Genomic DNA, 22,608 nt, shown 5'->3' on the forward strand with positions numbered 1-22,608 from the left:
AGTATTAACGTTAATAATAGAAATAATACCAAACAATTAATATTGTTTTAAGTTGCAAGATGATTTCCCTTTTTCTATTTACTTACTCTGATCTCTGCATAATGCTAAGGGATGCAACGGTAGAGCAACAGAAAACTTGGAAGTTAGCAACGAAATAAAGCAGACTTCAAACTAATAGAATACATGCTTACTTAATCTTAGTAAAAACAATACGTGATAATGCAAACGAAAACGCAATTATAAAATATATATATATATATATATATATATATATATATATATATATATATATATATATATATATATATATATATGTATGTATGAATAAGACCGTTATGGATGACTTCTTTGGAATCATGCGTTCTATATCTAGGAATTGTTGTGACATTGTAACGATCTCAGTGTCAATGCAAAGCTTGGCCAATCACCTATGCTCGATGTAGTCGCGTGTTGAAAAGTGGCTCAAACTTGTAGATATTTTGGATACTTACTCTGCATATACTGCATATTTGTTTTCTGCATTCAGTCCCAGAAAGACGCAATTTGCTAAGATGGTAAGCATTACAACTATGTCAAATAATGTACACATTACGTTAAGGAATACAGGTTAATATAACTACCTACTATATATAAACTACTGTAAAACATGTATTTTAGTTAGCATGTTATTTTAGCTGATTTAGCTAATCTGTAATTTCGCTAATTCAAGATGCAGCTAATTTAACAGAAACAATATTTTCCAAATTAAGATTCTGTTAATTCATGCCGAGAGTCAAATCCGCTAAAATTGCATGCAGCTATTTCAACGTGTTCTACAGTATTTCAGTGTTTTTTCGGTAATTTAGACAACGCTTAACCTTGATTTCGTCAGTATTTTAAGACGAGTAGAAAATGTGCCAGATTTCATATGTAAATTCTTATCGCACTATCTTACTATATACTGCTTATACTTAGAAATTCGTTCACATCACGTGATAAAGGATATTGATGAGTCACCATGTAGATCATAACACGACGCAGGGGGTTCATCGGCCCAAACAAAAAAAGCACCTTCGTTGTGGAAAATCGATAGATGTACTTCTTTCCCCATCGTTTGGCAAGGACTGTAAACGGCTATAAAAAGAAAAACAAACACATTGGCGATGAATAGTACAAATGTGTTTCAAATAACATGGCATGTTAAAACTTGATTCGTAAATGTTCGAAGCTTTACGCCTAGCTGCGTACCACATATAAATTCTAGTTTAACTTATCCACTGTTTTAAAACTCATTTTATTTTTTAAATGATCTCGGAATGCAAAAACATGTTGAATATTGATAGACATGTGACTGGTAGTTGTTGCACTGATAAATGAATGGACGGTGTAGTTATGTCCTGTGTCAATAAAAAACAGGCCACCCTGGTCTCAGACAATATGTAAAGAGAAACTGAATACAGAGCATTAAACCGCTAGAACTCATTGTTCACTGTAGGCTATAACATGAAAAGGCACGGCAGCCTCATTCCTTTATGCTATGTTAAATATCTTACAGTGGATAAAGGGGTGGGGATGGTGGTGGTGGTGGGGGGGGGGCTCTGACAGACAACAAGCCTACAGTAGGAGTAGCGAACATAACAGAATAGAAACGACGTAAATGGTCAAGGTTTAGTTATAGTTTTTGTGGGAAATTTTATTCAACTTCAAATCTGTTCTCAAACAAAATATAACACAATAATTGATGTTTACATTGAAAAACATAATGATACAGAGACAGAATATGTAATGAAGCTGTGGGGATAGTCGTTGCTAAGACATTATAGTGTTTGTACACAAGTAAATATCTATTGTTCGATTTGAATAGATCCTATGTATATCATTGATTCACGATAAACATCCGACGTCACTGGATAATGAAACATTGCGAACATTCAGTGTGTGTAAATTGTCGCCATTGCTATCATTGAATTATTGAAATTCTACATTAGACTCACTTACAATGTTCACTTTTGAGATATTTTAAGCGAATGAATGTTATTGTATAAATATTCGCCGATTTATTCATATTTTTCTTTAACAATCACAGCATCAAGTTGTTTGAATTAATTTATATTATATCTTGTTTCAGCTGATATAATTTTACACTGTATGTTTATGTATACCTCAATACTTATCAGGTTTGACCGTGAACATAGTTAACAGTGTAATATAACGTAACGTAAAATATTCAACATCGAATATTTAGAATTGGTTTCATTAAACCAATAACATTTCCATTGTTGTTTTGCAGGCAAGAAATCTAACCATGACGATAGGCAGGCAAGAAATCCAACCATGACGATAGACAGGCAAAAAATCCAACCATGACGACAGATTTGGAACAAATATCTTTGACCCCATTATGTGAAACATTTGGGGTCACGGTTTCATGTACAGTGACGTCAAATGTCATGGCTATCAAGTTGCAATTGAGCATTATCTTATAACTTAGCAATAACAATGATATCGTCTTATACAATTTCACTGGCGGAACTGGGAGGGGGGTTCTTGGGGTCCGGACCCCCCTCCCCCCATTGAACATTTTATTCAATTTGTTTTTGTATAACATAAAAAAAATCATTAACTTAGTCTGGCGATTTTAAAGTTTGGACCCCCGCCCCTGAAATTTCAAGGTAAGTGAATCCAAACCCAAGAAGACAATATTGTGAAGAGATCGTCTTCAAAACAATACTAATTTATATGGACTTACTTTCAAAAATATGTTTAATAACAAATTAAGGAATAAGAATATTAAATATACAATATATAAGACATTGTCAAAAACCAGCCGTGTTGCATATTGTCGATATTGTTGTTTCATTTCGCATTGTGAGAACACGGTATTTGCGCTGATTTATGGAACTCACTAACGTCGTTAATTGGATTTTTTTAATATTTCGAATTTTTGCGGAAACATCTGCAACATCTGCATTTGAGAATACCCAAGAACAGGAAAAACCCTGGTTATTTCAATGTATTAAAATTCAGGCATTTTTACGATAGTCCATTCAGTGAGAGTGAGGGAAAGTAATTGAACTCGGATTTCTGGATTCGTTGTCAATTTCGATATTAAAATTCTCAAATAAAATGTTCGAAAGACAATTATTCAGTAGACCTTTCTGGGTTGAACACCAGCTCTGAGTGAGTGACCACATATGTCATGGAAAGACAACATCCACAGACCGGGATTCATTCACCAAACCCTGCCGAATATCGCCAGACTAACACATTAAATTGCCATAATGACATTATGATAAAAGGATGGCCACACAACTCTATCACATAGTCCCGAGCACGAAATAAGGTTCACATCACAAAATGCACTATATGTAAGCATTTGCACATAACCAAGTCGGGAGAAACAGCACTGACATCCACTGTCCACAAGCGTCACCTGGAACAAAAAATAATTTGTGGTATCGGAAATCGCACTTATTTACAGGAAGATATTATTGTGGTGAAATAATCCCAAGGCTCATAGATTTCCAGAGACGTGTATCAAATCTAACATACTAATAACACGTGGATGAAAATCGATATCGCCGCCATTTGATACGTTGTTGTCGTTAGTCGCTTACACATGTTCTAATGAAATACCAATTAAAGTATGTTTTATCCTGGAGTATTTGATGATATTGAACAACGCTTATGGCGCCATCAACAGGTGGTCAGCGCTTATCACATCTACATGCAATTCACGTGTTTAAAACATACACAAAACACTGAAGGAGCAAGCTGCATTAGTTGTAACGTTTTCAGTATAGTTTAAGCCATGTCATACTGGCATACCTTTACGGTACCAAACACGTGCTGTTACGTCATGAAATATGACATGCATTTATGACAACAACATGTAAATGTGTTAGTCTACCAACAATGTTTTCAGCTGTTTAGGTTTTGTTTTCATATGCGTAGCATGGACATCGTAAAATCTTACCTCTGATATATTAATTTGAGACACAAACGTACATTGCAGGGCAGATTTAAATGCTGTCAAAATCGTCCCTATAATTAATTCTAATCTTAGACTTTAACTGAGTCTTTGAATGTGACATTGCTCACTGTGGAAATATGTATGCCATGATTCCTTGTGCAAACAATTAATATTGTTTGATATCATAATGACTGTTAAAAGTAAAACCTGATATATGTGTCATATTTATCAGAGAAAAAAATGTCACTAGAAACTTGCTGTATTTTGTCTGTTATTTCACCCCAATTATTTAGAAAATATAGAGCATGACTGATCTGAATCAGTCGGTCACGACGGTCAAAAGTCATTTTTGGGTTAACGAGTATCCACCACACTCATGTATGAGTTACACGTATATTGTCAATGATGTAATTGCCAACTTTTGCAGACTGTGTGTGATATCTCATGAATAAGAGCAGAATTTGATGAGAACTAACATGAAGTAGTCAAGACAGCATACCATATATTATTATTCTACGCACGGTATATTGAATTGCATTACTTCCGGTTATTGAATTTGGTCGCAAAAATAACTTGCAGGTATTTGTTTGGTATTAGGTCCTCTACAAAGTGTGATGGTCGTCTATTATAAGTCAGTGTCAAAGCCTGTGATTTATAGCATAGATGGCAATGGGATGAATAACAAGGTCTATTTATTAAAAAGGAATTATCCGAAAAGCTCATAAATATGTTTATAAATTGTGATAGTGACGTATGTATTTATTTCACAGTGTTGTACATAAAACCGAGTCCTCAGGCTATGTATTTTACTTATATGGGAATCAATGTTGTCACAGTCTCCTTGAAGTTCGTAGTTGACTGAACTGTGATGAGTGCACTGTGTATGATGGCTGGTGGGTACTTATTAATGGCCGCGAAACCGACCTTGTCAATAGAAACTCGGCACTGGCATTGGATTTGTGAATAGACACCTATTAATAATGGTATGATGGTATGGAAGACTGCCAAGTGATCGTCTTCGCTACTGTCTTATGTTTTTTTCTGCGTTGGTAGATGCTAACTCGTCTCCTATTAACGCCGCCAATAATAGAGGTGAATGAGTAATGTTCTGCCATAAAAAGACCTACCTCACACCCATTGTACGCATTTCAGTTGGTAAACTTTGCGGGAGGTGAATGTATCACAATACAAATAGTTCTCCCGTGAAAAATCTAATAAATCTCACGAGACAGTATAATTTTGTCCCGTATAACAGAGACAAAAATTCTCACTGTTACATGAGAGGTGATGTAAATAATGGCGTCCAGTCACGCCACCCCGGACTTGAACAATACAACTTTTCCAGATGTTGTAACTGTTAAAGATACACAACACACATGTCAGAAATGCACGTGTCATTACCGTAGAAACAACACAAAATTACCACAACTTTCATTGAATAATTCTTCATATAATCACTTAAATATCATTTCGAATAGACAGTGAACCTCGCAATTACGACAGTGGGAACCTCACAATTACGACAGTGGGAACCTCACAATTACGACAGTGGGAACTTCGCAATTACGATAGTGGAAACTTTGCAATTACGACAGTGGAAACTTTGCAATTACGACAGTGGGAACTTCGCAAGTACGACAGTGGGAACCTCGCAATTACGACAGTGGGAACCTCGCAATTACGACAGTGGAAACTTTGCAATTACGACAGTGGGAACCTCGCAATTACGACAGTGGGAACTTCGCAATTACGACAGTGGAAACTTTGCAATTACGACAGTGGAAACTTTGCAATTACGACAGTGGGAACCTCACAATTGCGACAGTGGAAACCTCACAATTACGACAGTGGGAACCTCACAATTACGACAGTGGGAACCTCACAATTACGACAGTGGGAACCTCACAATTACGACAGTGGGAACTTCGCAATTACGACAGTGGAAACTTTGCAATTACGACAGTGGGAACCTCACAATTACGACAGTGGGAACCTCACAATTACGACAGTGGGAACCTCACAATTACGACAGTGGGAGCCTCACAATTATGACAGTGGGAACCTCACAATTACGACAGTGGGAACCTCACAATTACGACAGTGGGAACCTCACAATTACGACAGTGGGAACTTCGCAATTACGATAGTGGAAACTTTGCAATTACGACAGTGGAAACTTTGCAATTACGACAGTGGGAACTTCGCAAGTACGACAGTGGGAACCTCGCAATCACGACAGTGGGAACTTCGCAATTACGACAGTGGAAACTTTGCAATTACGACAGTGGGAACCTCGCAATTACGACAGTGGGAACTTCGCAATTACGACAGTGGAAACTTTGCAATTACGACAGTGGAAACTTTGCAATTACGACAGTGGGAACCTCAGAATTGCGACAGTGGAAACCTCACAATTACGACAGTGGGAACCTCACAATTACGACAGTGGGAACCTCACAATTACGACAGTGGGAACCTCACAATTACGACAGTGGGAACTTCGCAATTACGACAGTGGAAACTTTGCAACTACGACAGTGGGAACCTCACAATTACGACAGTGGGAACCTCACAATTACGACAGTGGGAACCTCACAATTACGACAGTGGGAACCTCACAATTACGACAGTGAGAACCTCACAATTACGACAGTGGGAACTTCGCAATTATGACAGTGGAAACTTTGCAATTACGACAGTGGAAACTTTGCAATTACGACAGTGGGAACCTCACAATTACGACAGTGGGAACTTTGCAATTACGACAGTGGGAACCTCACAATTACGACAGTGGAAACTTTGCAATTACGACAGTGGGAACCTCACAATTACGACAGTGGAAACTTTGCAATTACGACAGTGGGAACCTCACAATTACGACAGTGAACTTCACAATTACAACAATGTGGACCCCACAATTACGACAGTGATCGTCTTACAATTACGACAGTGCGAAACTCCTGACACTGTAGGACAATGTAGATCTCACAATTACGACGGTGTGAACTCCACAATTACGACAGTAGACATCTCAGGATTACGACAATGTAGACCTCGCAATTACGACAGTGTGAACTTCACAATTACGACAGTGCGAACCTCACAATTACAACAGTGTGAACCTCACAATTACAACAGTGGGAACCTCACAATTACGACAGTGGGAACCTCACAATTACAACAGTGGGAACCTCACAATTACAACAGTGGGAACCTCACAATTACAACAGTGGGAACCTCACAATTACAACAGTGGGAACCTCGCAATTACGACAGTGTGAACCTCACAATTACGACAGTAAGAATCTCACAATTACGACAGTGTGAACCTCACAATTACGACAGTGGGAACCTCACAATTACGACAGTGGGAACCTCACAATTACGACAGTGGGAACTTCGCAATTACGATAGTGGAAACTTTGCAATTACGACAGTGGAAACTTTGCAATTACGACAGTGGGAACTTCGCAAGTACGACAGTGGGAACCTCGCAATCACGACAGTGGGAACTTCGCAATTACGACAGTGGAAACTTTGCAATTACGACAGTGGGAACCTCGCAATTACGACAGTGGGAACTTCGCAATTACGACAGTGGAAACTTTGCAATTACGACAGTGGAAACTTTGCAATTACGACAGTGGGAACCTCAGAATTGCGACAGTGGAAACCTCACAATTACGACAGTGGGAACCTCACAATTACGACAGTGGGAACCTCACAATTACGACAGTGGGAACCTCACAATTACGACAGTGGGAACTTCGCAATTACGACAGTGGAAACTTTGCAACTACGACAGTGGGAACCTCACAATTACGACAGTGGGAACCTCACAATTACGACAGTGGGAACCTCACAATTACGACAGTGGGAACCTCACAATTACGACAGTGGGAACCTCACAATTACGACAGTGGGAACTTCGCAATTACGACAGTGGAAACTTTGCAATTACGACAGTGGAAACTTTGCAATTACGACAGTGGGAACTTCACAAGTACGACAGTGGGAACCTCGCAATTACGACAGTGGGAACCTCGCAATTACGACAGTGGGAACCTCGCAATTACGACAGTGGGAACCTCACAATTACGACAGTGGGAACCTCACAATTACGACAGTGGGAACTTTGCAATTACGACAGTGGGAACCTCACAATTACGACAGTGGAAACTTTGCAATTACGACAGTGGGAACCTCACAATTACGACAGTGGAAACTTTGCAATTACGACAGTGGGAACCTCACAATTACGACAGTGAACTTCACAATTACAACAATGTGGACCCCACAATTACGACAGTGATCGTCTTACAATTACGACAGTGCGAAACTCCTGACACTGTACGACAATGTAGATCTCACAATTACGACGGTGTGAACTCCACAATTACGACAGTAGACATCTCAGGATTACGACAATGTAGACCTCGCAATTACGACAGTGTGAACTTCACAATTACGACAGTGCGAACCTCACAATTACAACAGTGTGAACCTCACAATTACAACAGTGGGAACCTCACAATTACGACAGTGGGAACCTCACAATTACAACAGTGGGAACCTCACAATTACAACAGTGGGAACCTCACAATTACAACAGTGGGAACCTCACAATTACAACAGTGGGAACCTCGCAATTACGACAGTGTGAACCTCACAATTACGACAGTAAGAACCTCACAATTACGACAGTGTGAACCTCACAATTACAACAGTGTGAACCTCACAATTACAACAGTGGGAACCTCACAATTACGACAGTGTGAACCCAAGCTTACAGCAATGTGAACCTCACAATTACGACAGTAGAAACTTCGCGATTACGACCTGGCATTGCGACAGTGGATCTCGTAATTATGACCGTGGACTCCAGAATTACGACAATGTGTATCTCACAATTGCGATAGTGTGGGGCTCGTAGTAACGACAATGGGGATAACACAATTACGACAATGTGTATCTCACAATTACGACAATGTGGTATCACAATTACGGCAGCGTGTATCTCACAATTACGACAATGTGGTATCACAATTACGGCAGCGTGTATTTCATAGTTACGACAGTAGGGGTCTCACAGTTGTTTTGTTGATCTATTTAAACACATGTACACTTGCTCTGTTTCAAGATATCACATTTAGAAGTGTAACTTTTGATAATTCGGGTAGTTCATCAAGTAACCGATTTCGCGATTTTGTAAACTCTTAAACAATATTTCCCAAACAAGTGAAATTGATCTGAGAATAGTCGGATGGCTTTGAAACGAATTCTTTAATCAAGAATATTGATTAATGTTACCATGGTAATTCCATTCGAGCTTTTTTGGCTCCTATATGCAAACTATTTTAATTTAGAAACTCACATTATGGGGAAATACACACACCTACCCACTCGGGTTCAGCATTGAATTACTTCAGTTACCCCGTCTTCGAAAGGACCCGCGCCATCCCACCCGAGGACTTTGAAAACCACAATCTATGTTTTTGAAGCAGATGGAAGAACCCTCTTCGCCTTGTCTGTTGAAAGCAATTGGACCCTCCTTTGATAACGAAAGTAAAAATACTATTTTTATTCTTACAGTAATGGTCTCCAGTTTAGAATATTAACATGAAAGTATAAGAAAGTGGAAAAAACATATTAATAACATTTTAGTATTATTAGTCAAATTAAATAATTTGTAGAGGGGAAAGATAATGATTATAAATACAAAAACAGTATGATAACTTAAATATTTTCAACAACTCAAAAACTATGGTATTTAGCTGAGTGTATCTTTGCTGTTTGCAATATTTTCAGTGCGTGTTTTCTATCGGTAGCAGCAGATAGATTGATGAAGTTTTGTTGTTCTAATGATGTCACGCGGAAACTTATAAACTTATAAAGTCATGTAAGTACCTTCGTCATCTCGTCTTTTGCAAGAAAATGTCCCCCCTTGTGGACTCGAAAGTACACCAGACCCCGTCTTTTGAAGGTGAATGACTTGAGGCAACGTTATGGAGCTCGTGGTGTATTAGTATTTCCAATACATCGGGCCGAATAGTTTAGAAAGATCTCCTTAAGCGATTCTGAATAAGAAAACAACTTAACATTTGAGAAGTGTCGTTTGCGGTCAATAAACTGCCCAAATCTCAAATGACTAATGATACCCGTTTTCCCAGTAACCCGAGGCTGGAAACTCGTATTAAACAATAGTAGTTGTTGTTCTTGTATCATTTCATCTACGTAATCAGTTCTGCTAATGATGTCTGCTAAGGCTAGGCGCTATGTGTTGACAGCATTTGACGCTTCGATCGCTCAGCATCAAGTCAAATTTTGACAAGGCTACGTGATTTATAATCCCTTCAGATTCATGTCCAAGTTGATTTATAATAAAGAGGATATTAACAATTAGTTGATAAATGATTTCTTTATACTTATTTGTAATTGTTAAGTGGCCAATACTGTGAACATTCAGCTCAAACTCACGACTACATATATTCTATTTTTAAATTTAACACTGCACCTTATTTATTTTATTTTCAAATAATATCAATTCTTTAATGTTACTGTGCTTAATTTGAAAATATTAACTTGCAATATAAAACATGATTCCGTAAATGCACAATAAGTCGTTCTATCGCCAATATTGTACTTCACAGTCTGTACAGTGGTCGCTTATAACATGTCACAATAGCAAAAAAACAGGCACAACGAAATCATATGTATCTGCATTGTCTCTTTTGGGCCTATATGCGCGGTTCTTATGAATAGTTATTTTATTTGAACATATTTAGTCTAGGTAAAAATTTAGTTGCCACCTCATTGCATGGTTATTACATTCCATATTGAAACATATTTTATTTTAATTATAACCTGTTATTTCCTCACGAGTAGAATTGTTGAGTTGTAGAATTGCATATTGAATGAGCAATGGCAGAACAATAAAGCAGTTCAAATAGATAGAAAACACGTCTGTTAAAAAGCACCGGCAAACAAAATCAAACAATTGTTGTATTGACGCGTGCACTGGAAGAAGACACGATCGTCCTGGAAACTATAAAGTTCGACTGATTCGTCATTGTCATGCGAATCAATGGAAATGATGACGTAGGTAAAGAGGTTTCTTAAGGGCAGACCCATGGACAGAGATAATATATAATGACACATAGAAGTAAGGCAATAGACCTGACCTTTTTTCAATCTAGCATACCACAACAATGCGTCCATGGTGAAGCTATCGAATCGACAAGTGATGTCCCAGTAAAACGACCCCCTCAAAGAACAATCAAAACAAAAATTGTCTAAAAAACAGTGTTCTGCATGCCATCCAAGCATCGCCATGTTTATCTTTTAATTGTACTTTCGTGATGACAAGAATGTATTGGACCAGACGCGAACCGATTTACATCAATCAGGCATCCTGTTCTAAGAAATGGCTTGATATCTCTAGTGGGAAATTACCCGATTTATATCGATAAAGGTGTTTGTCACAGTTGAACTGGTACGATGTCACGTGATAACACAGCATTAGTCGTGATGGAAAGCTATATATGTCACAATAGTGGTATTTGGTCTCGAGACACACTGGTCAGTCATGTTTAATGTTGAAAATTCATCAAAATCAAGCATTGCCATTCCGTAAACGGATCTCAGTCGTGTATATACGTTCAAACTTTGCATATGCATTGGATATTATGGGTTATTTAGTTTTTCAGATCGGATTTAAATGACCTTTGTGGCGGCCATTTTTAATAAATGTTGTTTCTGATACATGCTATGACTGATCATGCTCAAACTTTGTACATATACCATACAAAATGTCACATATATAATCATTTGTTGATGCAATTCAAAATAACGACTATTGTAATGCATCAAAGTAATATACATTTTCTTTTTTAATAAATTAAATATGCATTTGCTTTTTTCGAGTCAAAATGGCTGACTCATGATTAACGGGGACTTCCAAATTATGGAAGACCAGCGCCGACCAGGGAGCTTGTCCTATTTACAGCTCTGTTGAAAAAAGACTTTCTGTTTACTCACGTTCACTGACGTCAGAAACATCACACGTGTCGATAGCTTTACATGTACGTCGTCATCCGAAAGCACACCAATATCTCTAGTTGTATACAATGCCGTGTATTGTCAATGTTATTATGCCTTAAGTGAAAAAATATGTTACCAGGCGTATACACATGAATATAATCTGAAATATTATATTTCCTACGTGTTTCCGGGCAATATTATATATTACAAATATGTTGCACGGTCCCGCTGTAATTAAAATGTGTGCGTTTGTCAGTCATTGCAAAACCTCTAATCTTATGTTACTTTTAGAGCTGATGATTTATTGCACTACACGTCACAGCCACCACCTCATTACATCCGTCGGCAAACAGCACAACGTCGCTATCGCACCACTTGGGAATATTCCACCCCATCAGCATACATGTAACATACAGTAGGGGATAAGAAAACATTACATTTTATATTGTAATAATTGTCAAATCAAAAAACATAGATCTAGATTCCTTGCAGCCCTGTACATCTATGCTCCAAAGTTTGAAGATTTTAGCATGGATGAATTATTTCTTATTATTCCTTCTTAGCATTTTTATTTTCTATATTCTTTACATGTTTTAGCTATGTATATTTTGTTTTGTTTTGTTGTTATTATTGGACGCAAGGTTTCAAATAAAAATTCTATTATATTATTATTTATCATATCATAATCGACACACACCACCATGCACCACATCGGAATACACCATTACATTGACAACATAAACAAATCGACATGACTGCCACATCGGCATACATGGACACAGCATTGAATTGGCACCCAAAAAAACACATCAACACTGTATGTGTTGATGCAGCATACATAAAAACCACCTTGACATACATCGCCACATCGGCATTTGCAAAATTTAGACTTTAGAAAATCTTATCGTTATGCACCGCAACCCTTTTCTCGGAACACCCGTTCCACCCGTTCTAGGGATATATGAACCTATGGCAAATAACCTATTTGATCTACACATATGTGTACTTTATACAATAGCGCCATACTACGTTGTGTTGGTCATAAATTAAACACATTTCAATCTGAATAAATGAGACCAATCACTCGAGGTGAACATGCCACGTGATTCAATAAACGCTTCGAGGAAACACCTGTGTCGCACTATTCAGCAACTGAAAATTGTTATGCAAAGCCTGCACCAGCAGTTATGTATATAACCTATTCATACAGGTTTAGGTGACATCAACAATTTAGTGAACCATGTAATTGGTAGGTTAAGGCTTCCCACAAATCCACACAGTAATTATCTCCAGTTTTTCATTTTTGGAATTAATTACAATTATGAATTATAAAACGATAGTAATCAACAACCAGCACAGACTTTCAAAATAAAACAACGAACGTCAGTTCAAGGTGTATTTTCATGCATATCACGCATTTTTTCATTGAGAGTATTTTACCACACACTTATTTAAAAAAAACAAGGTTTGAGTCCCACATATTATGGAATCAGCGACGGAATTGTTATTCTCCACAGGTATAGGTGTGTCAAATGTTCAGGTCATTCCATCATCTCATTCATTCATTCATTCATTCATTTGCAAAGCTAAAGCTTAGAAGCTTAGAAGAAACAAAATATATTATCACTTGCATTTTGACTTATTTATTAGAAATATATACATGCTATATCGACAACTAATATCTTCCTATATGCACATATTTCATAATTGCATTCTTCTATGCGTAGAAGTTTACGTTGTTTTTCCCACATAACATGTGCTAGGAATGCATTGGCACAATATACGTGCCTCATATCATGGCAATCATTTTATCTTCGAGAAAGATGATTTGACAGGCTGCTTAAAAAGTGTCTGTCTGTTCATCTTTTGAGTCGGACACTTTGCAGTAATGAGATATTTATAATTCATCGATATTCAATTGATTGTCTGCAGTATATTTATACATTCATATTTCATACATTTCCCGTATTTAAAATCTACAAAGCTAACAATTCAAATTGCAATACAGTAATGTTGTTCCAACTAAGACATCACTCAACTTGAGTCGTAAGAAAACAAATGTGAATATTTAATAATCAATTGTTATATTTCAAATATTATATCAGAATTTGATGCAGAATTTCCGAGTTCCCGATAGGAAGCAAACACAGTACCATCGCACACGTTGGTGTAACTATTTTCAAAACAGCGGCTCATTAACTCAAGGTAGAACAAATTGAAATACATTGTATCCATGCATATACATAATTAATAACTCTTTAAACAGACTAGTGCTGCGTACATTACATATCATGTCTGATCAGAATAAAATAAAAAAAGGGTGCGAAAGCGTAGTACATAACGTACATCGCATGACATTAACAACAGGTCAGTTTTATTTAATTGGACCTACGCCGGCCGAGACAAATTGTTGTTGTTCATTTCCTGGATGGTTCCATTATCGGATATACTGTTATCTTGAAACGGACAATGTTGTAATTCGTAATGCAATATATAACATAGTTACATGCTTCTTAGTTTGAGGTTATCAAATTCAGCAAGTTGCCATGGATCACAGGAAATTATGGTGAACTGAACTTGAAAACAACAGTATTGATTGAACTTGAGAATGCTTTTACCTGTGCACACATGTAAAGTGGTTCCATTTACTGTCGATTTCAAACACATGTGGCTTGTTTTCAAATTCAATTACTAGTAATTTTAAGTATATTGTGTGCTGAGGATATAACAATTCCACCCTAGTGCCTCCGCTATTTCCGAAGCCGTTCGTCGCGAGGATACAATTATACACTGACAATTTTATGATAAGGCGGAGCCGAATATATACACGAAATGTAGTGCGATGTAGGCGAATAAGTTACCTAATTACGTTATGAACAAAAACAATACTTAAATTAATGAAACAATAATTTCAATTTTTGGCTTATCTCGAGACTCATTCTTACACTGTATATTGCATTTATAATAACATTGTATTGTATGTTCTTTACGTTACTGAAGTGAAGTAACAGTTTCAGCCGATTTGGAGGTTACATAGCAATAACACCCATCTATTCAATTTTCAGTCACAGTCCCTCTATCATAGACAGAGGGACTGTAGTTCAGTGGATGCGGGTAATAACAGTTATTGTGCCGTCCAAGTATTTACGCCAGTTTTCATAATAGATGTTTACCGAATCCAGAATGAATATGAATGTATTGTTCTTTCTCCTTCTTCTTTAATGGCTATTCTTATCTATTATATCAGCCACACTTTATTTGCTCGTTTACGCGGCGTCTTTGTTCTGAGTATAATTTGTATGGACTTGTTTTCGTCGTTGTACAAACGCTCATGTTTTCCCAGATGTTTTAACTATTTCAGTTACATGTATGTTGAATGCGATTATGTACATACATGGGGACTATTACGATAGAATAATTTAATATATGACAATCACCACATGTGTGCAACTAGAAAACTAGAGTGAAACCCACATATATGGGGAAGGGGTCAGAAAATAGAACTAAACTTACCCTGTTAATATATTGACCCTGATCGATCTCTTCCAATGGCTTCCCAAATAAGTGTTTTGGTACCGCTCCCAATCGCTCGGGGAGTGGTTTTCCTTCCTCAAGATCGGGGTTTTTCCCTTTAATCGTCTGGTGTTCCTCCAACTCATCGAGAGTCGACAAACTGGCTTTACTGAGTGAAACATTTTGAAGCCGTTTTTGTTTATCCTCGAGGGTTTTTACTTTCTGTTCTAATCGATTGAGCGATTCTTGTGTCAACAAGCGAAAATCGCCATACTCAGGTTCCGGTGGTTTATTTTTTTCCACCATTGTTTCTGTATGCTATGTACAGTACGATATATCAGCCTTTTTCATAATATAACGATGTTTTCCTAGATCGGCGAACGACTGTCTAGTAACGGGAACGCAAGTATGTCACCCCAGCACCATAGACGCCATTTTGCCCCTTCACCAAAGCGAACCATTGAATTGCAGATGAGGTAAAACCCGACATAATGGAAAATATCCAACAGGTATGCACACACAAACACAACTCTCCTCTATCGACACACTGAACTGACGTTGATATATTACTCCTTTTGTTTTGTCTTTCTATGCTGACCCCGCTTGTGCCTTTATCTAATCCACCGCAAAACGACTTGTATTTCACAAGCAGAAACACCAACCACGTTTTCCCGTCCAGTACCGTTAAGTCACGTAAACGACGTTTAACATCGCAATCCACCCTGTAAATACCTTCACTTTCCAGCCGTCAACGCAGTATAACTTTTAACCGCTATGTCTATTCTCTCAAGATACGTCACGACGCTGTGACGCCGTGTCGACAGTACTGTTGATATGTTCCCTACTAACAGGATGGCGTTTTAGCATTGACTGGGGGAAGTTACGTCGGTTAGGGCCTCGGGACTTTAATCATGAGATGCGATTCTTTTAATTGTTGCACCGACTTTTGTCATGCGTTTTTCAAAGGAACAATGAAAGCTACAGTTTACTTAGCAACGAGAAGCTCGTTGACAAGCAAGGATGAGCTACTGCGCAGTCTCCGTGGCTGATTTGTCCAATCGGCGATGAAGCAGCACATGAAGCCATCGCATTTCCATGAGCTTGACGGTGGCCAATATATGAACGTCTACGGCGTAAGATTCCAATGTTAATCTCAATGCAAAATAAGTACGTGCCGGGTGATACATGAAAGCGATTATTCTTCTAAATATGTATCGTACTACATATTGGTGAGACAATTTCCTGCAAAAGAAAGGAGTAGAAATGTGAGTTTTCGATGCGAACGAAATGCAATATACCAAAAAATAAAAATTATACAATTATACACCGTGATTAGCCAATATGACTCCTTGAAATGCTGAACAACCGTAAATAAAGATAACCATGATTTTGACCCGGTACCGTGACGGCGTTACAAGTTTAGACACTCTACATAAATTGTCAAATATCTAACGTACTTCCTTGGAAAAATCCCCGTAAAAAAATAAAAACATCATTTTAGGAGTCCCAATAGCTGAAATGAAACGACTGTGACATATTTTCTCTTGGTTTTCTCTTTTTTTGTCATACATCGTGCTGAGCGCCCGCACTGTTATAAGCGTTCAACAAATCACTTGGTTGACGCATGTACATCCATGGTTGACGTAACCATAGTTTATGGTGTAATTTCTTGCTACTATTTAGGTGGAAAGGGTAGTTATATTACATATAACAAAAAATGCTTAGAGTTAAATTTGAGCCACATTTTCAATGTTTGGTACCTAAGTTTTAGCCAAGTGGCCGGGTCTGATTTTATCCATCGTGGGCTCGGACAAGTGCAGTCAACTCAATTTCTATTCTCCGTTTTTACTAAGCTGCCCTCAACGGTGAATATACGCGGAAGCCTGGCCTGAAAGAGTGAAGGTACGTAATAAATAAATAAATAAATACATTTATAAATAAATAAATACATTTATAAATAAATAAATAAATAAATAAATAAATAAATAAATAAATAAATAAATAAATAAATAAATAAATAAATAAATAAATAAAAGCAGAATACCCCTGGTATGCATTAACAAATAAAATATATAACCTGAATACAAACATAAAAATATACTAATAATACCGTACTATAAAAAACACCAACCTTAGAAACATAATGAAAGTAGTTTTTGTATTCAGTGCATTGTTGTATAGTGGTTTTATAATATACACAATAGCTGGCATATTTATACATTCACATATGTGCGCTGTCAAGTAATGCATATTGTATGTACATGGAATGAAATGTGAAAATTAGAATTAATGCCGGAATCAAGTCGATGAAACATACACCTGCACTATGTGCTTAATTTGTTTAATTTCATTGACATTTAATAAACATAACAATGTGAGGAAACTGATTCCGAAAAATAGAGTAAGGTATCTCGAAATACAGTGTGTGTATTGACACTACAATTCCCAGCGAGGTTAGAAATGTTATTTCAACGCGAGAGTATTTTGTTCAATAATATATTTGATTAACATGACTAGCACTTACAACTTTTATCTAACCACTACATGTCTTGTCATTCAACTAGTATGTGTCCATGGACAACAGTCGATATGTTTGTTATTGCTCAACCATCATGTGTCCATGGACCACAGTCGTTATGTTTCTCATTGCCCAACCATCATGTGTTCATGGACCACAGTCAGTATGTTTTCCATTGTCCAACCATCATGTGTCCATGGACCACAGTCAGTATGTTTTCCATTGCCCAAGCATCATGTGTGCAAGTACCACAGTCAGTATGTTTTCCATTGCCCAAGCATCATGTGTGCATGTACCACAGTCAGTATGTTTTTCATTGCCCAAGCATCATGTGTGCAAGTACCACAGTCAGTATGTTTTCCATTGCCCAACCATCATGTGTCCATGGACCACAGTCGTTATGTTTCTCATTGCCCAGCCATCATGTGTCCATGGACCACAGTCAGTGTGTTTTCCATTGCCCAGCCATCATGTGTCCATGGACCACAGTCGTTATGTTTTTCATTGCCCAACCATCATGTGTTCATGTACCACAGTCAGTATGAATTCCATTGCCCAACTATCATGTGTTCATGGACCACAGTCAGTATGTTTTTCTTTGCTCAACCATCATGTGTTCATGTACCACAGTCAGTATGTTTTTCATTGCCCAACCATCATGTGTGCAAGTACCACAGTCGTTATGTTTTCCATTGCCCAACCATCATGTGTGCATGTACCACAGTCAGTATGTTTTCCATTGCCCAACCATCATGTATTCGTGTACCACAGTCAGTATGTTTTCAATTGCCCAACCATCATGTGTCCGTGAACCACAGTCGTTATGTTTTCCACTGCCCAACCATCATGTGTTCATGTACTACAGTCAGTATGTTTTCCATTGCCCAACCGTCGTGTGTGCATGTACCACAGTCAGTATGTTTCCCATTGCCCAACCATCATGTGTGCATGTACCACAGTCAGTATGTTTTACATTGCCAACCATCATGTGTGCATGTACCACAGTCAGTATGTTTTCCATTGCCCAACCATCATGTGTGCATGTACCACAGTCGTTATGTTTTCCATTGCCCAACCATCATGTGTTCATGTACCACAGTCAGTATGTTTTCCATTGCCCAACCATCATGTGTTCATGGGCCACAGTCAGTATGTTTTCCATTGCCCAGCCATCATGTGTCCATGGACCACAGTCGTTATGTTTTTCGTTGCCCAACCATCATGTGTGCAAGTACCACAGTCAGTATGTTTTCCATTGCCCAACCATCATGTGTTCATGGGCCACAGTCAGTATGTTTTTCATTGCCCAACCATCATGTGTTCATGTACCACAGTCAGTATGTTTTCCATTGCCCAACCATCATGTGTGCATGTACCACAGTCAGTATGTTTTTTTATTGCTCAACCTTCATGTGTCCATGGACCACAGTCGTTATGTTTTTCGTTGCCCAACCATCATGTGTTCATGGACCACAGTCGTTATGTTTCTCATTGCCCAATCGTCACGTGTCCATGGACAACAGTCGATATGTTTGTTATTGCTCAACCATCATGTGTCCATGGACCACAGTCGTTATGTTTCTCATTGCCCAACCATCATGTGTTCATGGACCACAGTCAGTATGTTTTCCATTGTCCAACCATCATGTGTCCATGGACCACAGTCAGTATGTTTTCCATTGCCCAAGCATCATGTGTGCAAGTACCACAGTCAGTATGTTTTCCATTGCCCAAGCATCATGTGTGCATGTACCACAGTCAGTATGTTTTTCATTGCCCAAGCATCATGTGTGCAAGTACCACAGTCAGTATGTTTTCCATTGCCCAACCATCATGTGTCCATGGACCACAGTCGTTATGTTTCTCATTGCCCAGCCATCATGTGTCCATGGACCACAGTCAGTATGTTTTCCATTGCCCAGCCATCATGTGTCCATGGACCACAGTCGTTATGTTTTTCATTGCCCAACCATCATGTGTTCATGTACCACAGTCAGTATGTTTTCCATTGCCCAACTATCATGTGTTCATGGACCACAGTCAGTATGTTTTTTTTTGCTCAACCATCATGTGTGCATGTACCACAGTCAGTATGTTTTTCATTGCCCAACCATCATGTGTTCATGTACCACAGTCAGTATGTTTTTCATTGCCCAACCATCATGTGTTCATGTACCACAGTCAGTATGTTTTTCATTGCCCAACCATCATGTGTTCATGTACCACAGTCAGTATGTTTTTCATTGCCCAACCATCATGTGTGCAAGTACCACAGTCGTTATGTTTTCCATTGCCCAACCATCATGTGTGCATGTACCACAGTCAGTATGTTTTCCATTGCCCAACCATCATGTGTGCATGTACCACAGTCAGTATGTTTTCCATTGCCCAACCATCATGTATTCGTGTACCACAGTCAGTATGTTTTCAATTGCCCAACCATCATGTGTCCGTGAACCACAGTCGTTATGTTTTCCACTGCCCAACCATCATGTGTTCATGTACTACAGTCAGTATGTTTTCCATTGCCCAACCGTCATGTGTGCATGTACCACAGTCAGTATGTTTCCCATTGCCCAACCATCATGTGTGCATGTACCACAGTCAGTATGTTTTCCATTGCCCAACCATCATGTGTGCATGTACCACAGTCAGTATGTTTTCCATTGCCCAACCATCATGTGTGCATGTACCACAGTCGTTATGTTTTCCATTGCCCAACCATCATGTGTTCATGTACCACAGTCAGTATGTTTTCCATTGCCCAACCATCATGTGTTCATGGGCCACAGTCAGTATGTTTTCCATTGCCCAGCCATCATGTGTCCATGGACCACAGTCGTTATGTTTTTCGTTGCCCAACCATCATGTGTGCAAGTACCACAGTCAGTATGTTTTCCATTGCCCAACCATCATGTGTTCATGGACCACAGTCAGTATGTTTTTCATTGCCCAACCATCATGTGTTCATGTACCACAGTCAGTATGTTTTCCATTGCCCAACCATCATGTGTGCATGTACCTCAGTCAGTATGTTTTTTTTTGCTCAACCATCATGTGTCCATGTACCACAGTCGTTATGTTTTTCGTTGCCCAACCATCATGTGTTCATGGACCACAGTCGTTATGGTTCTCATTGCCCAATCGTCATGTGTCCATGGACCACAGTCGTTATGTTTCTCATTGCCCAACCATCATGTGTCCATGAACCACAGTCGATATGTTTTTCGTTGCCCAATTGTCACGTGTCCATGGACCACAGTCGTTATGTTTTTCGTTGCTCAACCGTCATGTGTTCATGGGCCACAGTCGTTATGTTTTTCATTGCCCAACCGTCATGTGTCCATGGACCGCAGTCGTTATGTTTTTCATTGCCCAACCATCATGTGTTCATGTACTACAGTCAGTATGTTTTCCATTGCCCAACCGTCATGTGTGCATGTACCACAGTCAGTATGTTTCCCATTGCCCAACCATCATGTGTGCATGTACCACAGTCAGTATGTTTTCCATTGCCCTACCATCATGTGCGCATGTACCACAGTCAGTATATTTTCCATTGCCCAACCATCATGTGTGCATGTACCACAGTCGTTGTGTTTTCCACTGCCCAACCATCATGTGTGCATGTACCACAGTCAGTATGTTTTCCATTGCCCAACCATCATGTGTTCATGTACCACAGTCAGTATGTTTTCCATTGCCCAACCGTCATGTGTGCATGTACCACAGTCAGTATGTTTCCCATTGCCCAACCATCATGTGTGCATGTACCACAGTCAGTATGTTTTCCATTGCCCAACCATCATGTGTGCATGTACCACAGTCAGTATGTTTTCCATTGCCCAACCATCATGTGTGCATGTACCACAGTCGTTGTGTTTTCCACTGCCCAACCATCATGTGTGCATGTACCACAGTCAGTATGTTTTCCATTGCCCAACCATCATGTGTTCATGTACCACAGTCAGTATGTTTTCCATTGCCCAACCATCATGTGTTCATGGGCCACAGTCAGTATGTTTTCCATTGCCCAGCCATTATGTGTCCATGGACCACAGTCGTTATGTTTTTCGTTGCCCAACCATCATGTGTGCAAGTACCACAGTCAGTATATTTTCCATTGCCCAACCACCATGTGTTCATGGGCCACAGTCAGTATGTTTTTCATTGCCCAACCATCATGTGTTCATGTACCACAGTCAGTATGTTTTCCATTGCCCAACCATCATGTGTGCATGTACCACAGTCAGTATGTTTTTCTTTGCTCAACCATCATGTGTCCATGGACCACAGTCGTTATGTTTTTCGTTGCCCAACCATCATGTGTTCATGGACCACAGTCAGTATGTTTTTCATTGCCCAACCATCATGTGTGCAAGTACCACAGTCGTTATGTTTTCCATTGCCCAACCATCATGTGTGCATGTACCACAGTCAGTATGTTTTCCATTGCCCAACCATCATGTATTCGTGTACCACAGTCAGTATGTTTTCAATTGCCCAACCATCATGTGTTCATGGACCACAGTCAGTATGTTTTTCATTGCCCAACCATCATGTGTGCAAGTACCACAGTCGTTAT

The 22,608-nt window shown here is 38.7% G+C and overlaps 1 protein-coding gene across 1 annotated transcript in view; it reads right to left on the bottom strand.

The window, feature by feature from the left end:
• LOC100374177 (sodium channel protein 1 brain-like) overlaps positions 1-16,445 on the bottom strand; it is a 38,895-nt gene extending 22,450 nt beyond the window's left edge. Inside the window, exons 1-3 of the mRNA XM_085507223.1 lie at positions 15,506-16,445; positions 984-1,113; positions 492-579 (exon numbers count right to left, since the gene is read on the bottom strand). Of these exons, the coding sequence (XP_085363349.1) occupies positions 492-579; positions 984-1,113; positions 15,506-15,811 (524 nt within the window). The 5' untranslated portion in view covers positions 15,812-16,445. The remainder of the gene's footprint in view (positions 1-491; positions 580-983; positions 1,114-15,505) is intronic.
• Positions 16,446-22,608: the final 6,163 nt, after the last annotated feature.

This window comes from Saccoglossus kowalevskii, chromosome 13 (genome assembly GCF_978046115.1).
Source record: "Saccoglossus kowalevskii chromosome 13, keSacKowa6.1, whole genome shotgun sequence".
Taxonomy (NCBI): Eukaryota; Metazoa; Hemichordata; class Enteropneusta; family Harrimaniidae; genus Saccoglossus; species Saccoglossus kowalevskii.